The 19,298-nt window shown below is 48.5% G+C and overlaps 1 protein-coding gene across 1 annotated transcript in view; it reads left to right on the top strand.

Moving 5' to 3' along the window:
• Positions 1–1,282: 1,282 nt before the first annotated feature.
• NPTN (neuroplastin) overlaps positions 1,283–19,298 on the top strand; it is a 129,747-nt gene continuing 111,731 nt past the window's right edge. The window contains exon 1 of the mRNA XM_005306350.5: positions 1,283–1,516. Within this exon, the coding sequence (XP_005306407.1) occupies positions 1,429–1,516 (88 nt within the window). The 5' untranslated portion in view covers positions 1,283–1,428. The remainder of the gene's footprint in view (positions 1,517–19,298) is intronic.

The raw sequence follows: 19,298 nt of genomic DNA, 5'->3' as shown, positions 1-19,298 counted from the left end.
TGCACACTGGAAAAAATAACCCCAACTATACATACAATATGATGGGGGATAATTTAGCTACAACAAGTCACGAAAAGGATCTTGGAGTCATCGTGGATAGTTCTCTGAATATGTCCGCGCAGTGTGCAGAGGCGGTCAAAAAAGCAAACAGGATGTTAGGGATCATTAAAAAGGGGATAGAGAATAAGACTGAGAATGTATTATTGCCCTTCTATAAATCGATGGTACGCCCACATCTCGAATACTGTGTAGAGATGTGGTCTCCTCATCTCAAAAAAGATATACTGGCACTAGAAAAGTTTCAGAAAAGGGCAACTAAAATGATTAGGGGTTTGGAACGGGTCCCATATGAGGAGAGATTAAAGAGGCTAGGACTCTTCAGCTTGGAAAAGAGGAGACTAAGGGGGGATATGATAGAGGTATATAAAATCATGAGTGATGTGGAGAAAGTGGATAAGGAAAAGTTATTTACTTATTCCCATAATACAAGAACTAGGGGTCACCAAATGAAATTAATAGGCAGGTTTAAAACAAATACAAGGAAGTAGTTCTTCACGCAGCGCACAGTCAACTTGTGGAACTCCTTACCTGAGGAGGATGTGAAGGCTAGGACTATAACAGCGTTTAAAAGAGAACTGGATAAATTCATGGTGGTTAAGTCCATTAATGGCTATTAGCCTGGATGGGTAACGAATGATGTCCCTAGCCTCTGTTTGTCAGAGGATGGAGATGGATGGCAAGAGAGAGATCACTTGATCATTGCCTGTTGGTCCACTCCCTCTGGGGTACCTGGTATTGGCCAGTGTCGGTAGACAGGATACTGGGCTAGATGGACCTTTGGTCTGACCCAGTATGGCTGTTCTTATGATGGGGGGGGGGGCTCTGAGCTCGAGGAGGGGAGGAGGCACTAAGGGGATGTAGCAGGGATGGGGGCTCTGAGCTGGGGGAGCGGAGGAGGCACTAAGGGGATGTAGCAGGGATGGGGGCTCTGAGCTGGGGGAGGTGGCAGTAAGGGCTGCAGCAGGGAGAGGGGGCTGAGCTGCGGAGGAGAGGAGGCATTAAAGGGCTGTAGGAAGGATGGGGGGGCTCTGAGCTGGGGGAGGGGAGGTGGCAGTAAAGGCTGCAGCACGGAGGGGGGCTCTGAGTGGGCGGGAGGGGAGGTGGCAGTGAGGGGCTGCAGCACGGTGGCCGAGCAGGTTAGGTGCCCGTGTTCTCACGTGACACAGGTCACTGTCTCCCAGACCCCGTCACGTGAGCAGGCAGCTCTGTGGGTGGAGCTTCGCTCCCTCCCGTTTCGAAGTCTCGCGAAGCTTAAGGCTGCGGTAGGAGGTCGGAGGCAGAAGGACGGAGTCGATCGTTGTTTGCTTCTCGTTGTAGCCTCCCCTCCCGCCCCGGGCCGTGTCGCGCTGTGTCCGGCCTGAGAGGAGGATGTCGGGTTCCGGGTCGCTCCCCCTCGCGCTCTGCCTGTTGCTGACCGCCGCCAGCCTCATCTCGGGTCCCGCCGCAGCGCAGAACGGTGAGTGGGAGGGGAGCAGGGCAGGAGGGAGGAGGAGGAGGAGGGGCGAGCCGGCTGGGAAGCAGGGCAAGAGGAGGAGGAGGAGGGGGAGCAAAGGAGGCGGAGCGGGGGCTGGGAAGCAGGGTAGGGCACGGGGGAGGAGGGGGTACTGGGGAGAGGAGGGCTGGGGCGCGGAGCACGGTATGTGGGGGTTGGGGAGAGGAAGAGGAGGAGGAGGAGGGGGGCGGGGGAGCAGGGTAGGAGGAAGGGGGGCTGGGGAGCGGGGTAGGTCGGGGAGCGGAGGAGGGCGGGGGGGGGGGGAGGCTGAGTTCAGCAGTTACCACTTTAAATGTTCTCTGCCAAGATATAACTATATAATTTAAAAAGTATACTTGTGTTAATAGCTATGTGAAAACATGATGCCTTGGGTCAATTACTCCACTTAAAATCTCTGATGGCCCTTTTGAACCTGTTCTTAATAGCATAACCTGTTCATGCAATGGAAATATTATTTAAACAGTCAATGGAAAGGCCAGTGTCTTCAGATAAATACAGTCTGCAATGTCAAGAACCATAGCTTTTAAATCAGAGCTGCTTTCTGAATTTTTGTATCTCAAGGAGCTTCTGAGGCATTTAATGCCCTATGCAGCATGTGAGGTGCTCCTAGTAAAATGGAATGTCTCTGTCCGCCTACTAAATCTGCATCTGCTGAGCTGCTTTAAATGATTTATAATGAATAAAATTGTAGTTTCTTAGCAACCAAAGAGAGATCCTCTGATAGGACTATAAAGAAAAAACTGTTTGTTTTCTCATAGGGTAGTGTGTGCTAAATCTAGCATAGCAAACATCTCCCTGGTGTGAGTGCATGATAGTGACAGTGTAAAGCAGTGCCAAGAGGCTGGGTTAAATGAGTGAAACATTAACATTTCAAGGAAGGTCATGCAGAGCTTATAAAAATGAATAAGAACATAAGAATGGCCCTATGGGTCAGACCAAAGGTCCATCTAGCCCAGTATCCTGTCTTCCAACAGTGGCCAGTTCCAGGTTCCACAGAGGGAATGAACAGAACAGGTAATCATCAAGTGATCTATCCCCTGTCGCTCATTCCCAGCTTCTGGCAAACAGAGGCTAGGGACACCATTCCTGCCCATCCTGGCTAATAGCCATTGATGGGCCTATGTGACATGATGAGATGTGATCCTAAAGCTAGTGCAGGGGTTCCCTAATTGTCGTATGTGAATTTGTTGGAACTGGAACCCTGTAACAGGGTGTTCTGTCCCCTCTAAAGAGGTGGAACCTGGGGCTAGCCAACCCCTGTTCCGTGATCTGATTCTTTAAGGAAACAGGTGTTGAAGAGAGCAATGGACTGGCACCATCTGTTAATCAGGTAGATACTTCCTTAATGTAACATCCAGTGGGTAGGTGAGGCTCAGGAGAGCCTGGAGAGAATTGCAGGGGAACATTGAGTCAGGAGGGAGGCTCCTTGGGATGGGAACCAGAAGCAGAAGGGCGATAGTACAAAGTAATGCATGTTGGAAAACATAATCCCAACTATACATACAAAATGATGGGGTCTGAATTAGCTGAATTAGAAAGAGCTCTTTGAGTCATTATGGATAGTTCTCTGAAAACCTCCGCTCAATGTGCAGCAGCAGTCAAAAAAGCTAACGGAATGTTGGGAGCCATTAGGAAAGGGATAGATAATAAGACAAAAAATATTATAATGCAGTTATATAAAGCCATAGTACACCCACACCTTGAATACAGTGTGCAGTTCTGGTCGCCCCATCTAAAAAAAATGTATGTTAGAATTGGAAAAGGTACAGAGAAGGGCAAAACACATGATGGGGGGGGTATGGCACAGCTTCCATGAGAGAAGAGATTAAAAAGACAGGGACTGTTCAGCTTGGAAAAGAGACAACCAAGGAGGGATATGATAGAGTTCTATACAATCATGAATGGCATGGAGAAAGTGAATAAGGAAGTGTTGTTTACTCCTTCATGTAACACAAGAACTGGGGGTCACCTAATGAAATTGACAGGGAGCAGGTTTAAAACAAACAGGAAGTACTTCTCCAAACAACGCATAGTCAACCTGTGGAACTCGTTGCCAGGGGATGTTGTGAAGGTCAAAAGTATAACTAGGTTAAAAAAAGAAGTAGATAAGTTTGTGGAGGATAGGTCCATCAGTGGCGGTTAGCCAGGCTCTGGGTGTTCCTAAGCCTCTGACTGCCAGATTCTGCGACTGGACAACAGGGAATACTCACTTGATATTTGCCCTCTTCTGTTCATTCCCTCTGAAGCATCTGGCACCGGCCACTGTCAGATGACAGGATAGTGGGCTAGATGGACCATTGGTCTGACCCAGTATGGCCGTTCTTATTGGTGTGCTGGGGGAGCCTGTCTGAATCATAGCCCAGCTCTAACGAGAAGGGAGAGGGGCCCAGTATGAGAGTCCAAAGTTCACAGGAGCCTCTATGATCTAGGGCTGGAGCTTGGACACTGGTCGGCTGGGGAAGCATATTTGAATCACAGCACGGCTCCATGAAGGAGGGCTTTTATGAAGGGGGAAGGAGTTCAGTCCAATAACCAGGGCAGGAGGAGACCTGTGGGAAAGACTGTCCCTTGAGGCCAGGTCCTGCAGTGGGACTGACAGAGCTCCCTGTCTCAGAGGGAACTGAAGAGGGGATCTGGGAACCTGAAGCCTTGGAACAAGGGTGAATTGGAGCTGAAGTTTCCTGGTGCCCAGGTAAGAATCGGGAATTCATTGTCAATAGAAATCAATCCAGATGGTTTCCTGTCAAGGAAAAGGAAGAGATGATTAAACTGTCATAGGGTGGGGCACTCAATTTTGAATTTAACGAAGTGCTGCTCAGTAACTTGTGGTTAAGAAGAAGAGAGGACTTTAATCTGATACCTGACAGAATTTTGAGATTTTTTTTGATGCCCTTCAGCAACAATGTGCAAGCATTCCCCCCCCCCCGATTAAGAACATAAGAAAGGCCGTGCCGGGTCAGACCAAAGGTCCATCTAGCACAGTATCCTGTCTACCGACAGTGATCAATGCCAGGTGCCCCAGAGGGAGTGAACCTAACAGGCAATGATCAAGTGATCTCTCTCCTGCCATCCATCTCCATCCTCTGACAGACAGAGGCTAGGGACACCATTCCTTACCCGTCCTGGCTAATAGCCATTAATGGACTTAACCACCATGAATTTATCCAGTTCTCTTTTAAACTCTGTTATAGTCCTAGCCTTCACAACCTTCTCAGGTAAGGAGTTCCACAAGTTGACTGTGTGCTGCGTGAAGAAGAACTTCCTTGTATTTGTTTTAAACCTGCTGCCTCTTAATTTCATTTGATGACCCCTAGTTCTTGTATTATGGGAATAAGTAAATAACTTTTCCTTATCTGTTCCAAACCCCTAATCATTTTAGTTGCTCTTTTTCTGAACCTTTTCTAGTGCCAGTATATCTTTTTTGAGATGAGGCCACATCTGTACGCAGTATTCGAGATGTGGGCGTACCATCGATTTATATAAGGGCAATAATATATTCTCAGTCTTATTCTCTATCCCCTTTTTAATGATTCCTAACATCCTGTTTGCTTTTTTGACTGCCTCTGCATAGTGCGTGGACATTTTCAGAGAACTATCCACGATGACTCCAAGATCTTTTTCCTGACTTCTTGTAGCTAAATTATCCCCCATCATATTGTATGTATAGTTGGGGTTATTTTTTCCAATGTGCATTACTTTACATTTATCCACATTAAATTTCATTTGCCATTTTGTTGCCCAATCACTTAGTTTTGTGAGATCTTTTTGAAGTTCTTCACAGTCTGCTTTGGACTTAACTATCTTGAGCAGTTTAGTATCATCCGCAAACTTTGCCACCTCACTGTTTACCCCTTTCTCCAGATCATTTATGAATAAGTTGAATAGGATCGGTCCGAGGACTGACCCTTGGGGAACACCACTAGTTACCCCTCTCCATTCTGAGAATTTACCATTAATTCCTACCCTTTGTTCCCTGTCTTTTAACCAGTTCTCAGTCCATGAAAGGACCTTCCCTTTTATCCCATGGCAGCTTAACTTACATAAGAGCCTTTGGTGAGGGACCTTGTCACTTGTTTTTAATGGCAATTATAGGACAAACCTCAGTGTAGAACTGGACCTCTAACAAACTTCTTAGTATCTCACCTAACATAGCAACTACTGTATATTCTGTGAAGCAAGCACACCCTCCTCATTAATGGCAGTTTAAAATTTTTCTCTGAGCTATTCAAAATGTTTAATATTTTTCTTGATTTTAAACTTTGTAAAAAGTAAACAAAGTAAATTTTGGCTCATGTTCAACAATAATCCAGTTTAGAATTAAGCAGGAATTTCAAATTTAAATTAGACAAATTAAAAAATCAAGCCATGAACTTAATTTAGCGGCATATCAAAATATATCAAAACATCATTTGACATATTTCATTGTTCTCTATAATTTGAGTAACATGACCAATATAAATTAATAATGGATGCTTTTGATTCACTGTCTAAAAACCCAAGATGTTTTATGTGGTACATGAACCAATAAAGTTTGTGAACAGTTGAACTGGTTATCTATATATCTAGGTGGGTTCTGCACCCAAGAAATGTACAAGTGCAGTTGTAAAACACTGTAAAAATTAGCTAGTGTATATTAGGACATAGTTGAAGGTATAAATGCTGTAGGACTTAGAGGTTTTAGTGCAGAAAGATGGGACTGCGGATCTATGCACCTTCTGAAATATAGATCTAAAAGGAAGGCAATCACTTACTATAAGTAAGGCTAAGATTTTGTCACGCATATTTTTAGTAAAAGTCACGGGCAATAAAGAAAAATTCATAGAAGCCAGTGACCTGTCCGTGACTTTTACCAAAAATGCGTGACAAAATGGGGAGCTTCAGGCTCCCTACACCACCAGGGGGGCCTGCCTCAGAGCTGCAAGGTTCTCTTCCCCCCCCATCCCCCCTCCCGACTCTGGTGGCTCCAAGCTTGGGGCACTCCTGCCACCTGCAGTGACTTGGAGCTCCAGCGCAACCCTGCCGCTTGCGTTGGCTCAGAGCTTTGGGGTTCCTCCTCCGCCCATGGTGGCTCCGGGCTCCAGGGAACCCCCGCCGTCTGCGGTGTCTCCATGCTACGGGGCGCCAGCAGGGGGCTGGGATTTGTGGGGCAGCCCCCAGAAGTGCCCAGAAGCCCTGCCATCTGGGAGCAGCAGGGCACCTCTGCCCAGCAGCTCAAGTCACGGAGGTCTCTGGAAGTCACGGTTTCCATGACCTCCGTGACACAAATCATAGCCCTAACTATAAGTCCCTGGTTTTGAATGTTTTCTTCTGGCTTGCAAAGGTTATTGTTTATAGCATTTACTTTGCAGAGGGATGCGACTATTACCTTGTCAACATAGGTTAGTTCAGTTGACTTGCCTCCTACGAATTGTTGGTTTAGAATAACTAGTGAAGATCCCTTAACACGCTTATTTGAGAACCTCTGCCAAATAAATAAATGAATGGACACTTGGAGAAGATATGAAATCTTTAACCTATATTGCCATGTTGGGAAGTATGAAAACAGAAGAGATGGCATCACTGCTGAATCTTATAATGTGGCTAGAAATCCCCCCAACCTTTCAGAACCCATTTAAAATGGATGAAAACTGTAGGCTTTCCTGGAAGACCAAAAATGTGCAAAGCTAGAAGCTAGGATTTTTAAGAGAGTCTAAGGGGGTTAGGTGTCTAATTCAATGGGGAATAGGCACCTAACTTCCTCAGATCCCTGTAAAAATGCTGGTTGGAATGTGCTGTGGATAAGTCTGACCTCCCGTCTGTCAGAGAAATGCTGTCTGACTTTTGTGGTCTGATTACTTTCCAGGTGTCATCTCTATTGGGTTTATCTGTCTCTCTGTTATGTTTTCTATTTTATGTATGTGAAGTGAGGGGAGCATTGAGTTAAATGGGCCATGTGCTTGTAGCTGTTGTTTCATAGAAATGGCAGGCAGGATGTAGAATGATGGGATTGGGTATAAATCTATATAGACTGCATGCAGATCTGCAGCATAAATGTTTCCTTTGTGACAGTGAGTACCAGTCTTCAGATTAGTGAATGTTGACATAAAGCTGGGGTTAGGGCAGGCTAAAGTGTTTAGCCCTGTAGTGAACTGATCATGATTTCTGTTGCTGGCATAAAGGCCTAGCTCAGGAGTCTCAAACACGTGGCCCGCGGGGTGATTTTCTGCGGCCCGCGAGCCCCTCGCAGCCCCCCCCCCGCCCTCCCCCAGGGTTTACCAGAGCGGCTCCGGCCAGACGTGCACCAGGAGCAGGGCATGCTCCCTGCCTGCCCTGCCCTGCGCAGCTCCGGGAAGAGGCTGGAACATGGGGAAGGGGGGGCGGAGGGGCTGTGTGTGGCTGTTGCTTCAGGCAGCGCCCCCAGCAGCTCCCATTGGCTGGGAAAGGGGAACCGTGGCCAATGGAAGCTGCTGGCGGCAGTACCTCAAGCAACAGAAACACACAGCCCCTCCCCCCCACGTTCCAGCCTCTTGCGAGGGCAGGGTAGACAGGCAGGCAGGGAGCCTGCCCTGCCCCCGGTATGCGCCGGGCCAGATCCTGCCCCCCGAAACCCTCCTGCAGCCAAACCCCCTGCCCTGAGCCCCCTGCCGCACCCTGCACCCCGACCCCCTGCCATACCCTGCACCCTGACCCCCTGCCATACCCTGCACCCCTCCAGCATCCCAACCCACAGCCCTGAGCCCCATGCCGCACCCCTCCTGCACCCCGACCTCCTGTCGTACCCTGCACCCCTGCTGCACCCTGACCCCTGCCCTGAGCCCCCTGCTGCACCCAGCACCCTGACCCCCTGCCCTGAACCCCTTGCCACACCCTCACTCCTCCTGCACCCCACACTCCAACTCCCTGCCCTGAGCCCCCACCACACCCCTCCTGCACCCCCCAGGGGTAGGGAGGGGGCAGAGTTGTGGTGGGGATTTCGGGGAAGGGGTGGGAAGAGGCGGGGCAGGGGCTGGGCCTCATGGAAGGGGTGGAGTGGGGGCGGGGCCGAGGGCGGCTGGGGGGGAGGTATCAGTAATGCGGCCTGCGGGCCAATGTACTAGTCCTCATGTGGCCCTCATGGTCATTTGAGTTTGAGACCCCTGGCCTAGCTAGTCAGGTAGTATCAGGCATTAGCATAAAGCAAGTCCTTTTGGTCACAGAACTAGAACCCTAGTTCAGGCATGTGGTGTTTGGATGGAGTGGACTAAGCTCATTAATTAGAATATTTATTACTTAGTACGCACCCATCCCAACTTTTCAATTGGAATAAATGAGGTTGTCCCAGTATTTGATAGGTTAGAGAGATGCCTTGAGGTTGTGCTCAGTTGCGGGAAATGTAGATAGCCTTACTGCAGAGTTCAACTTACCTATGCCTACACTGGCAATTGAATGACAAAACTTTTGTCTTTCAGAGGTGTTAACCCCCCACCCCCACCCGAAAGACAAAAGTTTTGCCACGACAAGCGCCAGTGTGAATAGTGCGTTGTCGGCAGGAGAGCACTCCTGCCGACAATGCGAACACCACTCATTGGGGGTGGAAGTTTTTTGTTGGCAGGAGAGCCGACAAACAGTGGCTACATTGCATGACTTTTAGTGGCACGGCTGTAGCTATAGCCTTAATGTCACAGAAGGAAACTGGTTTGTTTCTTAACGAATGTGCATTGCTACTAATAAAATCACAGATCAGTGACTTAAAAATGCAACAAAAACAAATCACTGTACAACTTGAGTAGGTCTACTTAAGTATTTTCAGTTTGATAACTTGCTTAGAAATGTGACTTTTAAATACAATAAATATTGTATTCATGCCTATCATGCTGAAGAATCCCAAAATGTTTTACGAACTATACCTAGGTATCATACTATCTATTTGAAACCTAGTCATCCCTGTAGTAAAAGGTTACAGTGTTGCTGTGCACTGTGAAACACTGTAAAGTTTAGGACAGGAAGTTAAAAGTAGCATAGCAGTTGAAATTGAAGAAGACTGCCACAGTATTTTGATGAAACAACTTGCTCCTCCAAAAATGCTATGGAGTCTTGAATGGCCACAGGCAAGAAAATCTCTGCTTTCTGTCTCAGACAAAAGATTGTCATTTATTCTGTAGGGTGAACTTAAAAAAAAATTACCATGAAATGTCCTCTTTAAATGGGGAATAATTTATTATTCCTATAAAGCTCCAATAGAATTTTAAATTATTAAAGTGTTTTTTAAGATTGTGTATGCAGATTCTAAAAATGTATCATATTTGAAGCATTTAGAGAAATTGACATTCTTGCAATTTAAACTTGCATGCTGGGAATACCTGGGAGAAACTTGTCAGGTTTTGCAAGACTGAGTGGATGTCTACTCCGCAATGTCAGCTAAGGGTCAGAGGGACTCAAGCCCACTAGTTCAGTGATTGCAAGCCTGAGCTTGAGTGTCCACACTAAATATTGACCCTAGGTTTAGAATTTCTGAAGCCAGGTCTCTCACCCATGCTTGGGCGTCGACACTGCATTACACAGACCTGAGTCAAACCAGCGTATCCTGAGCTTCCTAGTGCCCTCCTCAGCTGTAGCTGCTTTAGCCCTTTGTTTGTGGTGCAGTGTGGGAAAACTTGACTGTCTACCCCACACCTCGCAGGAAGTTGTCACAGCCTGCCAACATATTCTGCCATGCTGTCTTTTGGGTCTGCATACACTCAGCAACATGGAAGAGTCACCATTTGAAGAACTTGTCTTGGTTGTCAGAATATGGACAGAGCATCTGTGAGACACTGGTGGACATTTAGGTGGTGTTTTATGACCCTACTGAAGTCATCTTTTGGAGAAGGAGGAGTATGCAGACATGGCCAACTCGATGTGGCTGATGCTGCTCGTGACTCCTGGTATAGCTGCTGATACCCCCTATGTACACCAGCACTTCTGGAGCAGGGCCACAAGCACAGACTTTTGGGATCACATTGTCATGCAAACCTGGGATGACCTGAAGTGGTCCAGAGCTTTCTCAGGCAGAAAGCTACATTTCTGGAGCCATCTGAGCAGCTTACCACAGCTCTCCAGCGTCACAACAGATGCATGAAGGCTGGCTTGCCTGTCCAGAAGCAGGGGGGTTATAACCATCAGGAAGCTGTCTGCCCCAGACTACTACAAGTCTGTTGCTATCCATTTTGGTGTTAGAAAGACAGCTGTGGGTAAAGTGGTTGCCTCAGAAACATCTGCCATCAGGCATGTGATTTAACCAAAGGTGGTGGGCATAAACAATATCTCTGAAGTAACTGCTAGTTTTGAGAAATGCGGTTTCCAAACTATGCTGGGGACGTTTATGGAACTTATGTACCCATAGTTTGCCCTCCTGAAGGAGCATGTGAGTATGTAAACTGTGAAGAATACTACTCCATTGATATGCAGGCCCTTGTGGACCATAGAAGCTGATTTATGAATGCCAGCATGGGCTGTACTGGAAAAGTTCATGATACTAGGGTTTTCCGCTGATTGTGAGTCTACCTCTCTGGTCAAGCTGGGACGCTGTTTCCACCAAATGACATTTGTCATAAATGGAGTTACTGTCCCACTGTTAGGCTAGGTCTACGCTGGGGGGGGCGACCTAAGATACGCCGACTTCAGCTACGCTATTTGCGTAGCTGAAGTTCCGTATCTTAGGTCGACTTACCTGGCCATGAGGACGGCGGTGAGTTGACTGCTCCTGCTCCCCCGTCTACTCCATTTCCGCCTCTCGCCGCGATGGAGTTCCGGAGTCGATGGCAGAGCGATTGGGGATCGATTTTATCGTGTCTACGTTAGACGCGATAAATCAATCCCTGATAGATGTACCCTTATTCTAGGGACCTGCCTATCCCCTTTTGCCTTGGCTTATGAAGTCATATCCTGATCTCAGGGAGCCTGGCAAACGAAGGTTTAATTACACTCTCAGTAGGTAGAATGGTTGTTGAATGTGTATTTGGCAGGGTGCCATTTATAGAAGTGCTTGTCTGCGTTACTGTGGCTTGCTGTGTTCTTCACAAGCTTTGTGAAATCAAAGGTGAGCCATTTGCCCCTGAATGCACCTCTGACAGTAATGGATTGCTGAACTGGTACACTCAGCCAGAAAGTTCACCTGTCACTGCCTGGAGTAGGATCTGCCTGGACAACAAATCAGGGATGGTCTGTGCTACCATATTATGGACTTGCATGGGCCAATGGAAGAGGGAGAGTAGTATGTTTCTGAGGCCTGGTCTACACTACGGGTTTAGGTCGACTTTAGCAGCGTTAAACCGAATTAAGCCTGGACACGTCCACACAACGAAGCCCTTTCTTTCGATTTAAAGGGTCCTTTAAACCGGTTTCTTTACACCACCTCCGACGAGGGGATTAGCGATAAAACCGGCCTTTGCGGGTCGGAATTGGGGTAGTGTGGACGGAATTCGACGTTATTGGCCTCCGGGAGCTATCCCACAGTGCTTCATTGTGACCGCTCTGGACAGCACTCTCAACTCAGATGCACTGACCAGGTAGACAGGAAAAGACCCGCGAAGGTTTGAATTTCATTTCCTGTTTGCCCAGCGTGGAGAGCACAGGTGACCACGCAGAGCTCATCAGCACAGGTAACCGTGATGGAGTCCTCCCAGGATCGCAAAAGAGCTCCAGCATGGACCGAACTGGAGGTATGAGATCTGCTCGCCATATGGGGAGATGAAGCAGTGATAGCTGAACTCCGTAGCAGTAAAAGAAATGGAAAAGTATTAGAAAAGATCTCCAAGGCCATGAAGGACCGAGGCCATAACAGGGACACACAGCAGTGCCGCGTGAAAATTAAGGAGCTACGGCAAGCTTACCACAAAGCCAGAGAAGCAAACGGAAGGTCCGGGGCAGGGCCGCAAACTTGCCGCTACTACGCGGAGCTGCATGCAATCCTAGGGGGTGCAGCCACCACTACCCCAACCGTGTGCTATGACTCTCTCACTGGAGAAACACACAGGGAAGACGGTTCGGGGAACGAGGAAGATGACGATGGAGGTACTGTAGGTAGCTCACAGCAGCAAGGAAGCGGAGAAACCGGTTTCCCCAACAGCCAGGATATGTTTGTGACCCTGGACCTGGAACCAGTAACCCCCGAACTCACCCAAGACCCTCAGGGCACACAGGAGACCTCTGGTGAGTGTAACTTTGTAACTATTTGTAAACATTACAAAAAAAAAGCAAGCGTGTTTAATGATTACTTTGCCCTGGCAATCGCGGCCAGTACATCTACTGGAAAAGTCTGTTAACGTGTATGGGGATGGAGCGGAAATCCTCCAGGGACATCTCCAGAAAGCTCTCCTGGTTGAAATGGGGTGATTTTATTAAGGGGACATTCAGAGGCGCCCGTTCCTGCTCTTCTGACCAGAAATGTTCCCCGCTGTTAACCACGCGGTGGGGGGAGGGGTGAAGTGATCATCCCAGAGAATCGTGTGTGTGTGTGTGTGTGGGGGGGGGGGTGGTTTACTTGTGTTTGTGCCGCATGTTAACCGGGAAACCGCAGCCCCCTCCTTTTACATTGAAACCCCATTTTAAAAGGACAACCCAATTCATCCTTGATATGGGAAATGCGCTGCTGTTTGCAACCTTTCCCGCATGTTAAGAAGGTTAAAAAAGCCAAAACACTGTGGCCTACCATGGCTGCCTGCAAGCCGAAATATGCGACCTTGTAATGAAAGAGTGTACCCATTGTTCTCTAAAATGTGTCTTTTTTAACCACCTCTCCCTTCTCCTCCACCAGCTGCAAATGTTTCTCCTTCGCAGAGGCTCGTGAACATTAGAAAGAGAAAACGTAGGACGAGGGACGATATGTTCACGGAGCTGCAGATGTCCGCCCACGCTGATAGAGCACAGCAGAATGCGTGGAGGCAGTCAATGTCGGAGATGAGAAAAGCCCAATATGAACGAGAGGAGAGGTGGCGGGCTGAATCGCGGGATGAACAGAGCAAGTGGCGGGCTGAAGACGATAGGTGGCGTCAGCTTGCAGACAGACGGCAAGAGGCAATGCTCCGTCTGCTGGAGCATCAAACTGATATGCTCGAGCGTATGGTTGAGTTGCAGGAAAGGCAGCAGGAGCAGAGACCGCCGCTACAGCCCCTGTGTAACCAACAGCCCTCCTCCCCAAGTTCCATAGCCTCCTCACCAAGACGCCCAAGAACACGGTGGGGGGACCTCCATCCACCCAGTCACTCCACCCCAGATGATCGCCCAAGCATCAGAAGGCTGGCCTTCAATAAGAGTTAGTTTTAAAATGCAGTGTGTCCTTTTCCATCCCTCCTCCCCCACCCATCCCAGGCTGCCTTGGCAATTATCCCCCTACTTCTGTGAGGAACTAATAAAAAATGCATGAATGTGAAAAAACAATGACTTTATTGCCTCTGCAAGCGGGAGGGGAGGGCGGGGTGGGGTGGTTGGTTTACAGGGAAGTAGAGTGAACTGGGTCGGGGGGGTGGTTTGGAGGGTTCATCAAGGAGAAACAAACAGAAGTTTCACACAGTAGCCTGGCCAGTCACAAAACTCGTTTTCAAAGCTTCTCTGATGCGCACCGCGCCCTGCTGTGCTCCTCTAACCGCCCTGGTGTCTGGCTGCGCGTAATCAGCGGCCAGGCGAGTTGCCTCAACCTCCCACCCCGCCATAAATGTCTCCCCCTTACTCTCACAGATATTGTGGAGCGCACAGCAAGCAGCAATAACAATGGGGATATTCTTTTCGCTGAGGTCTGAGCGAGTCAGTAAGCTGCGCCAGCGCGCTTTTAAACGTCCAAATGCACATTCCACCACCATTCGGCACTTGCTCAGCCTGTAGTTGAACAGGTCCAGACTCCTGTCCAGGCTGCCTGTGTACGGCTTCATGAGCCATGGCATTAAGGGGTAGGCTGGGTCCCCAAGGATCACGATAGGCATTTCAACATCACCAATGGTCACTTTCTGGTCCGGGAAGAAAGTCCCTTCCTCCAGCTTTCGAAACAGAGCAGAGTTCCTGAAGACGCGAGCATCATGTACCTTTCCTGGCCATCCCACGTTGATGTTGGTGAAACGTCCCTTGTGATCCACCAGGGCTTGCAGCAGCATTGAAAAGTACCCCTTGCGGTTTACGTAGTCGGTGGCTTGGTGCTCCGGTGACAAGATAGGGATATGGGTTCCGTCTATGGCCCCGCCACAGTTTGGGAATCCCATTTCAGCAAAACCATCCACTATTGACTGCACGTTGCCCAGAGTCACTACCCTTGCTATCACCAGGTCTTTCATTGCCCTGGCAAATTGGATCACAGCAGCCCCCACCGTAGATTTGCCCACTCCAAATTGATTCCCGACTGACCGGTAGCTGTCTGGCGTTGCAAGCTTCCACAGGGCTATCGCCACTCGCTTCTCAACTGTGAGGGCTGCTCTCATCCTGGTATCCTGGCGTTTCAGGGCAGGGGAAAGCAAGTCACAAAGTTCCATGAAAGTGCCCTTACGCATGCGAAAGTTTCGCCGCCACTGGGAATCGTCCCATACCTGCAGCACGATGAGGTCCCACCAGTCTGTGCTTGTTTCCCGGGCCCAGAATCGGCGTTCCACGGCATGAACCTGCCCCAGTGACACCATGATTTCCACATTGCTGGGGCCTGTGCCTTGTGAGAGGTCTATGTCCATGTCAATTTCCTCATCGCTCTCATCGCCGCGCTGCAATTGCCTCCTCGGGTGGTCCGGGTTTCGCCTTGGCATGTCCTGGCTCTGCATATACTCCAGGACAATGCGCGTGGTGTTCATAGTGCTCATAATTGCCGCGGTGATCTGAGCGGGCTCCATGATCCCAGTGCTAGCTATGGCGCCTGGTCTGAAAAAAGGCGCGAAAGTAGTATCTGATGGACCAGGAGAAGGAGGGAGGGAGGGAGGGAGGGCCGAGTGACGACATGGCGTACAGGTACAGGAACAGGGAGAAACACAAACAACTGTCACACAGAATGGTCCCCCCAAAGATTAAACTGAAAACCCTGGGCTTAGCAGGCCGTTGATTTGACAGAGGGAGGGGGAAGCAAATGAATACAGAGCAAATCTATTTTTTACATCTTAAGACGACGGTGCAGCGTGACTGATAGCCCTCGGCATCTTTCTGGGTGCTTGGCAGCAAATACGGGGCGGTGTATGACGATGGTCTTCAGGCCTATTGCACGATCGGCTGCTCGGGGAAGACTCTGCTAATGTGCGATGACCCGACTTGTAATAGGACGGCTAACAGTCGTAATACACCATTTACTGCCAAAAGGCAAGCCGCACGGCTGCCAGCACCCAGATCGCCGATGAAGGCTACCAGTCTACTGCACCGTCTACCGCCAAAAGGCAGTTAGCAGCTGCTGCTGTGTAGCAATGCAGTCCCACGTCTGCCGGCACCCAGAGGACATATGGTGACGGTGAGCTCAGCTGAGCTGAGCGGGCTCCATGTTGTCTGCACAGGTAACCCAGGTAACCCAGGTAAAAAGGCGCGAATCTATTGTCTGCCGTTGCTGTGACGGGGGAGGGAGGGGCCTGACGACATGTACCCAGAACCGCCCGCGACACTGTTTTGCATCATCCGGGCATTGGGATCTCAACCCAGAATTCCAAGGGGCGGCGGAGACTGCGGGAACTGTGGGATAGCTACCCATAGTGCAATGCTCCGGAAGTCGACGCTAGCCTCGTACTGTGGACGCGGTCCGCCGACTAGAGCACCTAGAGCATTTTATTGTGTGGACACACACAATCGGCTGTATACAACCGATTTCAATAAAACCGGCTTCTATAAATTCGAACTAATTTCGTAGTGTAGACATACCCTGAATGTGTTTATATAACAATGTTAACAGTAAATGAGGAACTGTCACTGTATGCAGTGAATGGGGGCTGGGGAGTGATTGCCATGATTTTTAATTATGGATGAGATGGGAGGTGCACTGTGTCACAACAATTGTGGATTTTCATCATGGATTGATGTAAATAGATGTATTGAGAAATTGTGTTTGGAAACAACTTCCCAATTGTGCTGTATCCTGTGTTTCTCTTTATTATTCAAAATACACATTATATGATGTGATGCAGTGATGGAAATAAACTTTCTTCAAGTGTTTGCTCATGTCAATTCCATTCTAGGTGTTCACGCGCACATGTGCGCAGTCATCAGAGATTTTTGACTTAGTGGTACACCTCTACCCCGATATAACGCCATCCTCGGGAGCCAAAAAACCTTACCGCATTATAGATGAAACCACGTTATATTGAACTTGCTTTGATCCGCTGAAGTGCACAGCCCTGCCTCCCCGGAGCACTGCTTTACTGCGTTTTATCCGAATTTGTGTTCTATCGGGTCGCGTTATATCGGGGTAGAGGTGTATCTGTAGGGCCAGCTGTGGCGCTCCTTTGGGTGCCACTCTCATGCGTCGGTATATCAGGCGCCGCCAGCTCTATGCCCTTTCAATTCCTTCTTACCACCCGTGGTGGTTAATTGGAACGCTTTTTCTTACATAGCAAGGGCTAGTGGTTTCCACCATCCTTTCTGGTTCACAAGCATAGACACGTTTGATTCTTTTCTTCTCACCCATGCCAATCCTATCTTTAAATCCCACTGGACGTTGCTCTAAAATTGTTACTTGAACCATGATTGTATCCCATCTTTACTATTGTAGCCTTGTCCCCATACCTCATGCCCCTACCGTCCAGGGGAAAAAATAAGTTTTGCATCACTAGATAGGTGTCCATCTTCTCTTCAGATTCATTCATTGTGGTTTCCTTTTGGTTTCTATATCAAATTAAAGTCTTGTCTTTCAAAGTTCACATAGCTTGACTCCTGGGTGTCTCATTGGCATTCTTTTTTTTTTTTTTTTTTTTGGTCACACCCAAACCACATGTCTTATTTAACCTCCACTTTGTCTCCTGTCACTTTCTGGGCTTTATTCCTTGTGGTCCCTGTTCCTAGAAGCCCCTTGAAGAACCCTCAAATTGCTTGTGATACTGTCCAAAGCAACCAGTTGCTTATTGTTGCAAACTATGTCGCCCTCTTCCCCAACCACACATTTTAACTTACGTTTCAACTGAAGCTGTTCAGGGCAGGGCCATATTTTATTTGGCTATAAAGTTCCATGTTGTATAAACAACTAAAAAACACCTAGGTAATTAGTTAGTTAATTAAAATACACTCAGCTCATCTTTAAAGTTGTACTTTTAAGTTGGAAATAAACTGAAAAAAAAAGCTGATTTTAATCAGTCCAAGGATTAGTAATCATAAACAAATCAATGTACGTACACTCTCCTGGATTTAGAAAGCACATACGCTAATCTTTTGATGTCGGACCTATACTATGTGGTGTTTGCTTTTTAAATATATCCTGGATCTGATGGGATGGGAAAAGCAAATTACCCTCTTCCTCACTAAAGTAAAGTTGTCCCATATCCAGATATAATGTTTAAAAGCACATTTATATAGTGCTGTATTGTACACATGGTTTTACTAACCTTGATTAATACATATTTCGTGACCTGAAGAGCTTACTCTTTAAGAAAGAAAACAAACACAAGAAAAATTGGATAGAATTTTAGGAAAAGGAGAATGTGGGGTTCATTGTGGATGAGCAGCGGGGGTGCTTGAAGAGATGAGCTTGAAAGGGGGGAGAGGGCTCTTGGCAGGCAAGGGAAGTTTGAGGCTGTTTCAGATATGGGGTAACAACATGACAGAAGGTGCTGTTGAGAGGGGAGAAGGAGACTAAATATGGAGTAAAGCAAACATATTGGGAAGAGTGCAAGATGTGGGATGAGGGGCACAGAATTGGGGCAGACAGGTAGGGCCAAGACTATGTAGGGCTGGGGTGGGCAAACTTTTTGGCCCGAGGGCCACATCTGGGTATGGAAATCGTATAGCGGGCCATGAATGCTCACAAAATTGGGGGTTGGGATGCGGGGAGGGTGAGGGCTGGGGGCGTAGGAGAGTGCTTCAGGCTGGGACCGAGGGGTTTGGAGGGAGATCAGGGCTGGGGCAGGGGGTTGGGGTGCAGGAGGGGGTCAGGGGTGCAGGTTCCAGGCGATTCTTACCTGAAGCAGCTCCCGGAAGCAGCGGCATGTCCCCCTTCCAGCTTCTACATGGAGGCGTAGCCAGGTGGCTCTGTGCTCTGCCCTGTCCGCAGGCGCTGCACTGGCTGCTCCCATGGGCCACGGGAGCTGCGGGGGCAGCATGTGGAGCCCCTTGGCTGCCCCTACACGTAGGAGCTGGAGGGGGGACTTGCCACTGCTTCTGGGAGTGGTGTGGAGTGGGGCAAGCCCCCGACCCCACTCCCCGTCTGGAGCACCGGAGCGGGGCAAGCCCCGGACCCTGCTGCCTGGTAGGAACTCAAGGGCCATATTAAAATGTCTGGAGGGCCAGATGTGGCCCGCAGGCCCTAGTTTGGCCACCCCTGATGTAGGGCATTGTAGATGAGTATCTTAAATTGGATTAAGATGAGAAATCAATGGGAAATTCAAGAAAGGGGCTGATTTGATCAGAGGAAGGGGATGGTCATTGTAGTTGCAGTGTTTAGGACAGAAATAAGAGGAGGTGAAAGGCAGAGGTTAGAGAGGTTTAAGTGATCGAGGTGAGAGATATCCACAATGTGAACAAAAGGTATTTTTTAGCAATGATGTGAGCGAGGAAAGAGCAGATTTTGGTGCTATTATAGAAACAGGATCAGTAGGATTTAGCAAGAAACAGGATATGGTGGAGGAGGAAAGCCTGATTACATTAAAAGTATGGT

This window comes from Chrysemys picta, chromosome 10 (assembly GCF_011386835.1).
Source record: "Chrysemys picta bellii isolate R12L10 chromosome 10, ASM1138683v2, whole genome shotgun sequence".
Lineage (NCBI taxonomy): Eukaryota > Metazoa > Chordata > Testudines > Emydidae > Chrysemys > Chrysemys picta.
The sequence above is the reverse complement of the archived record's forward strand: the minus strand, read 5'-3'. Positions and strand labels throughout refer to the sequence as shown.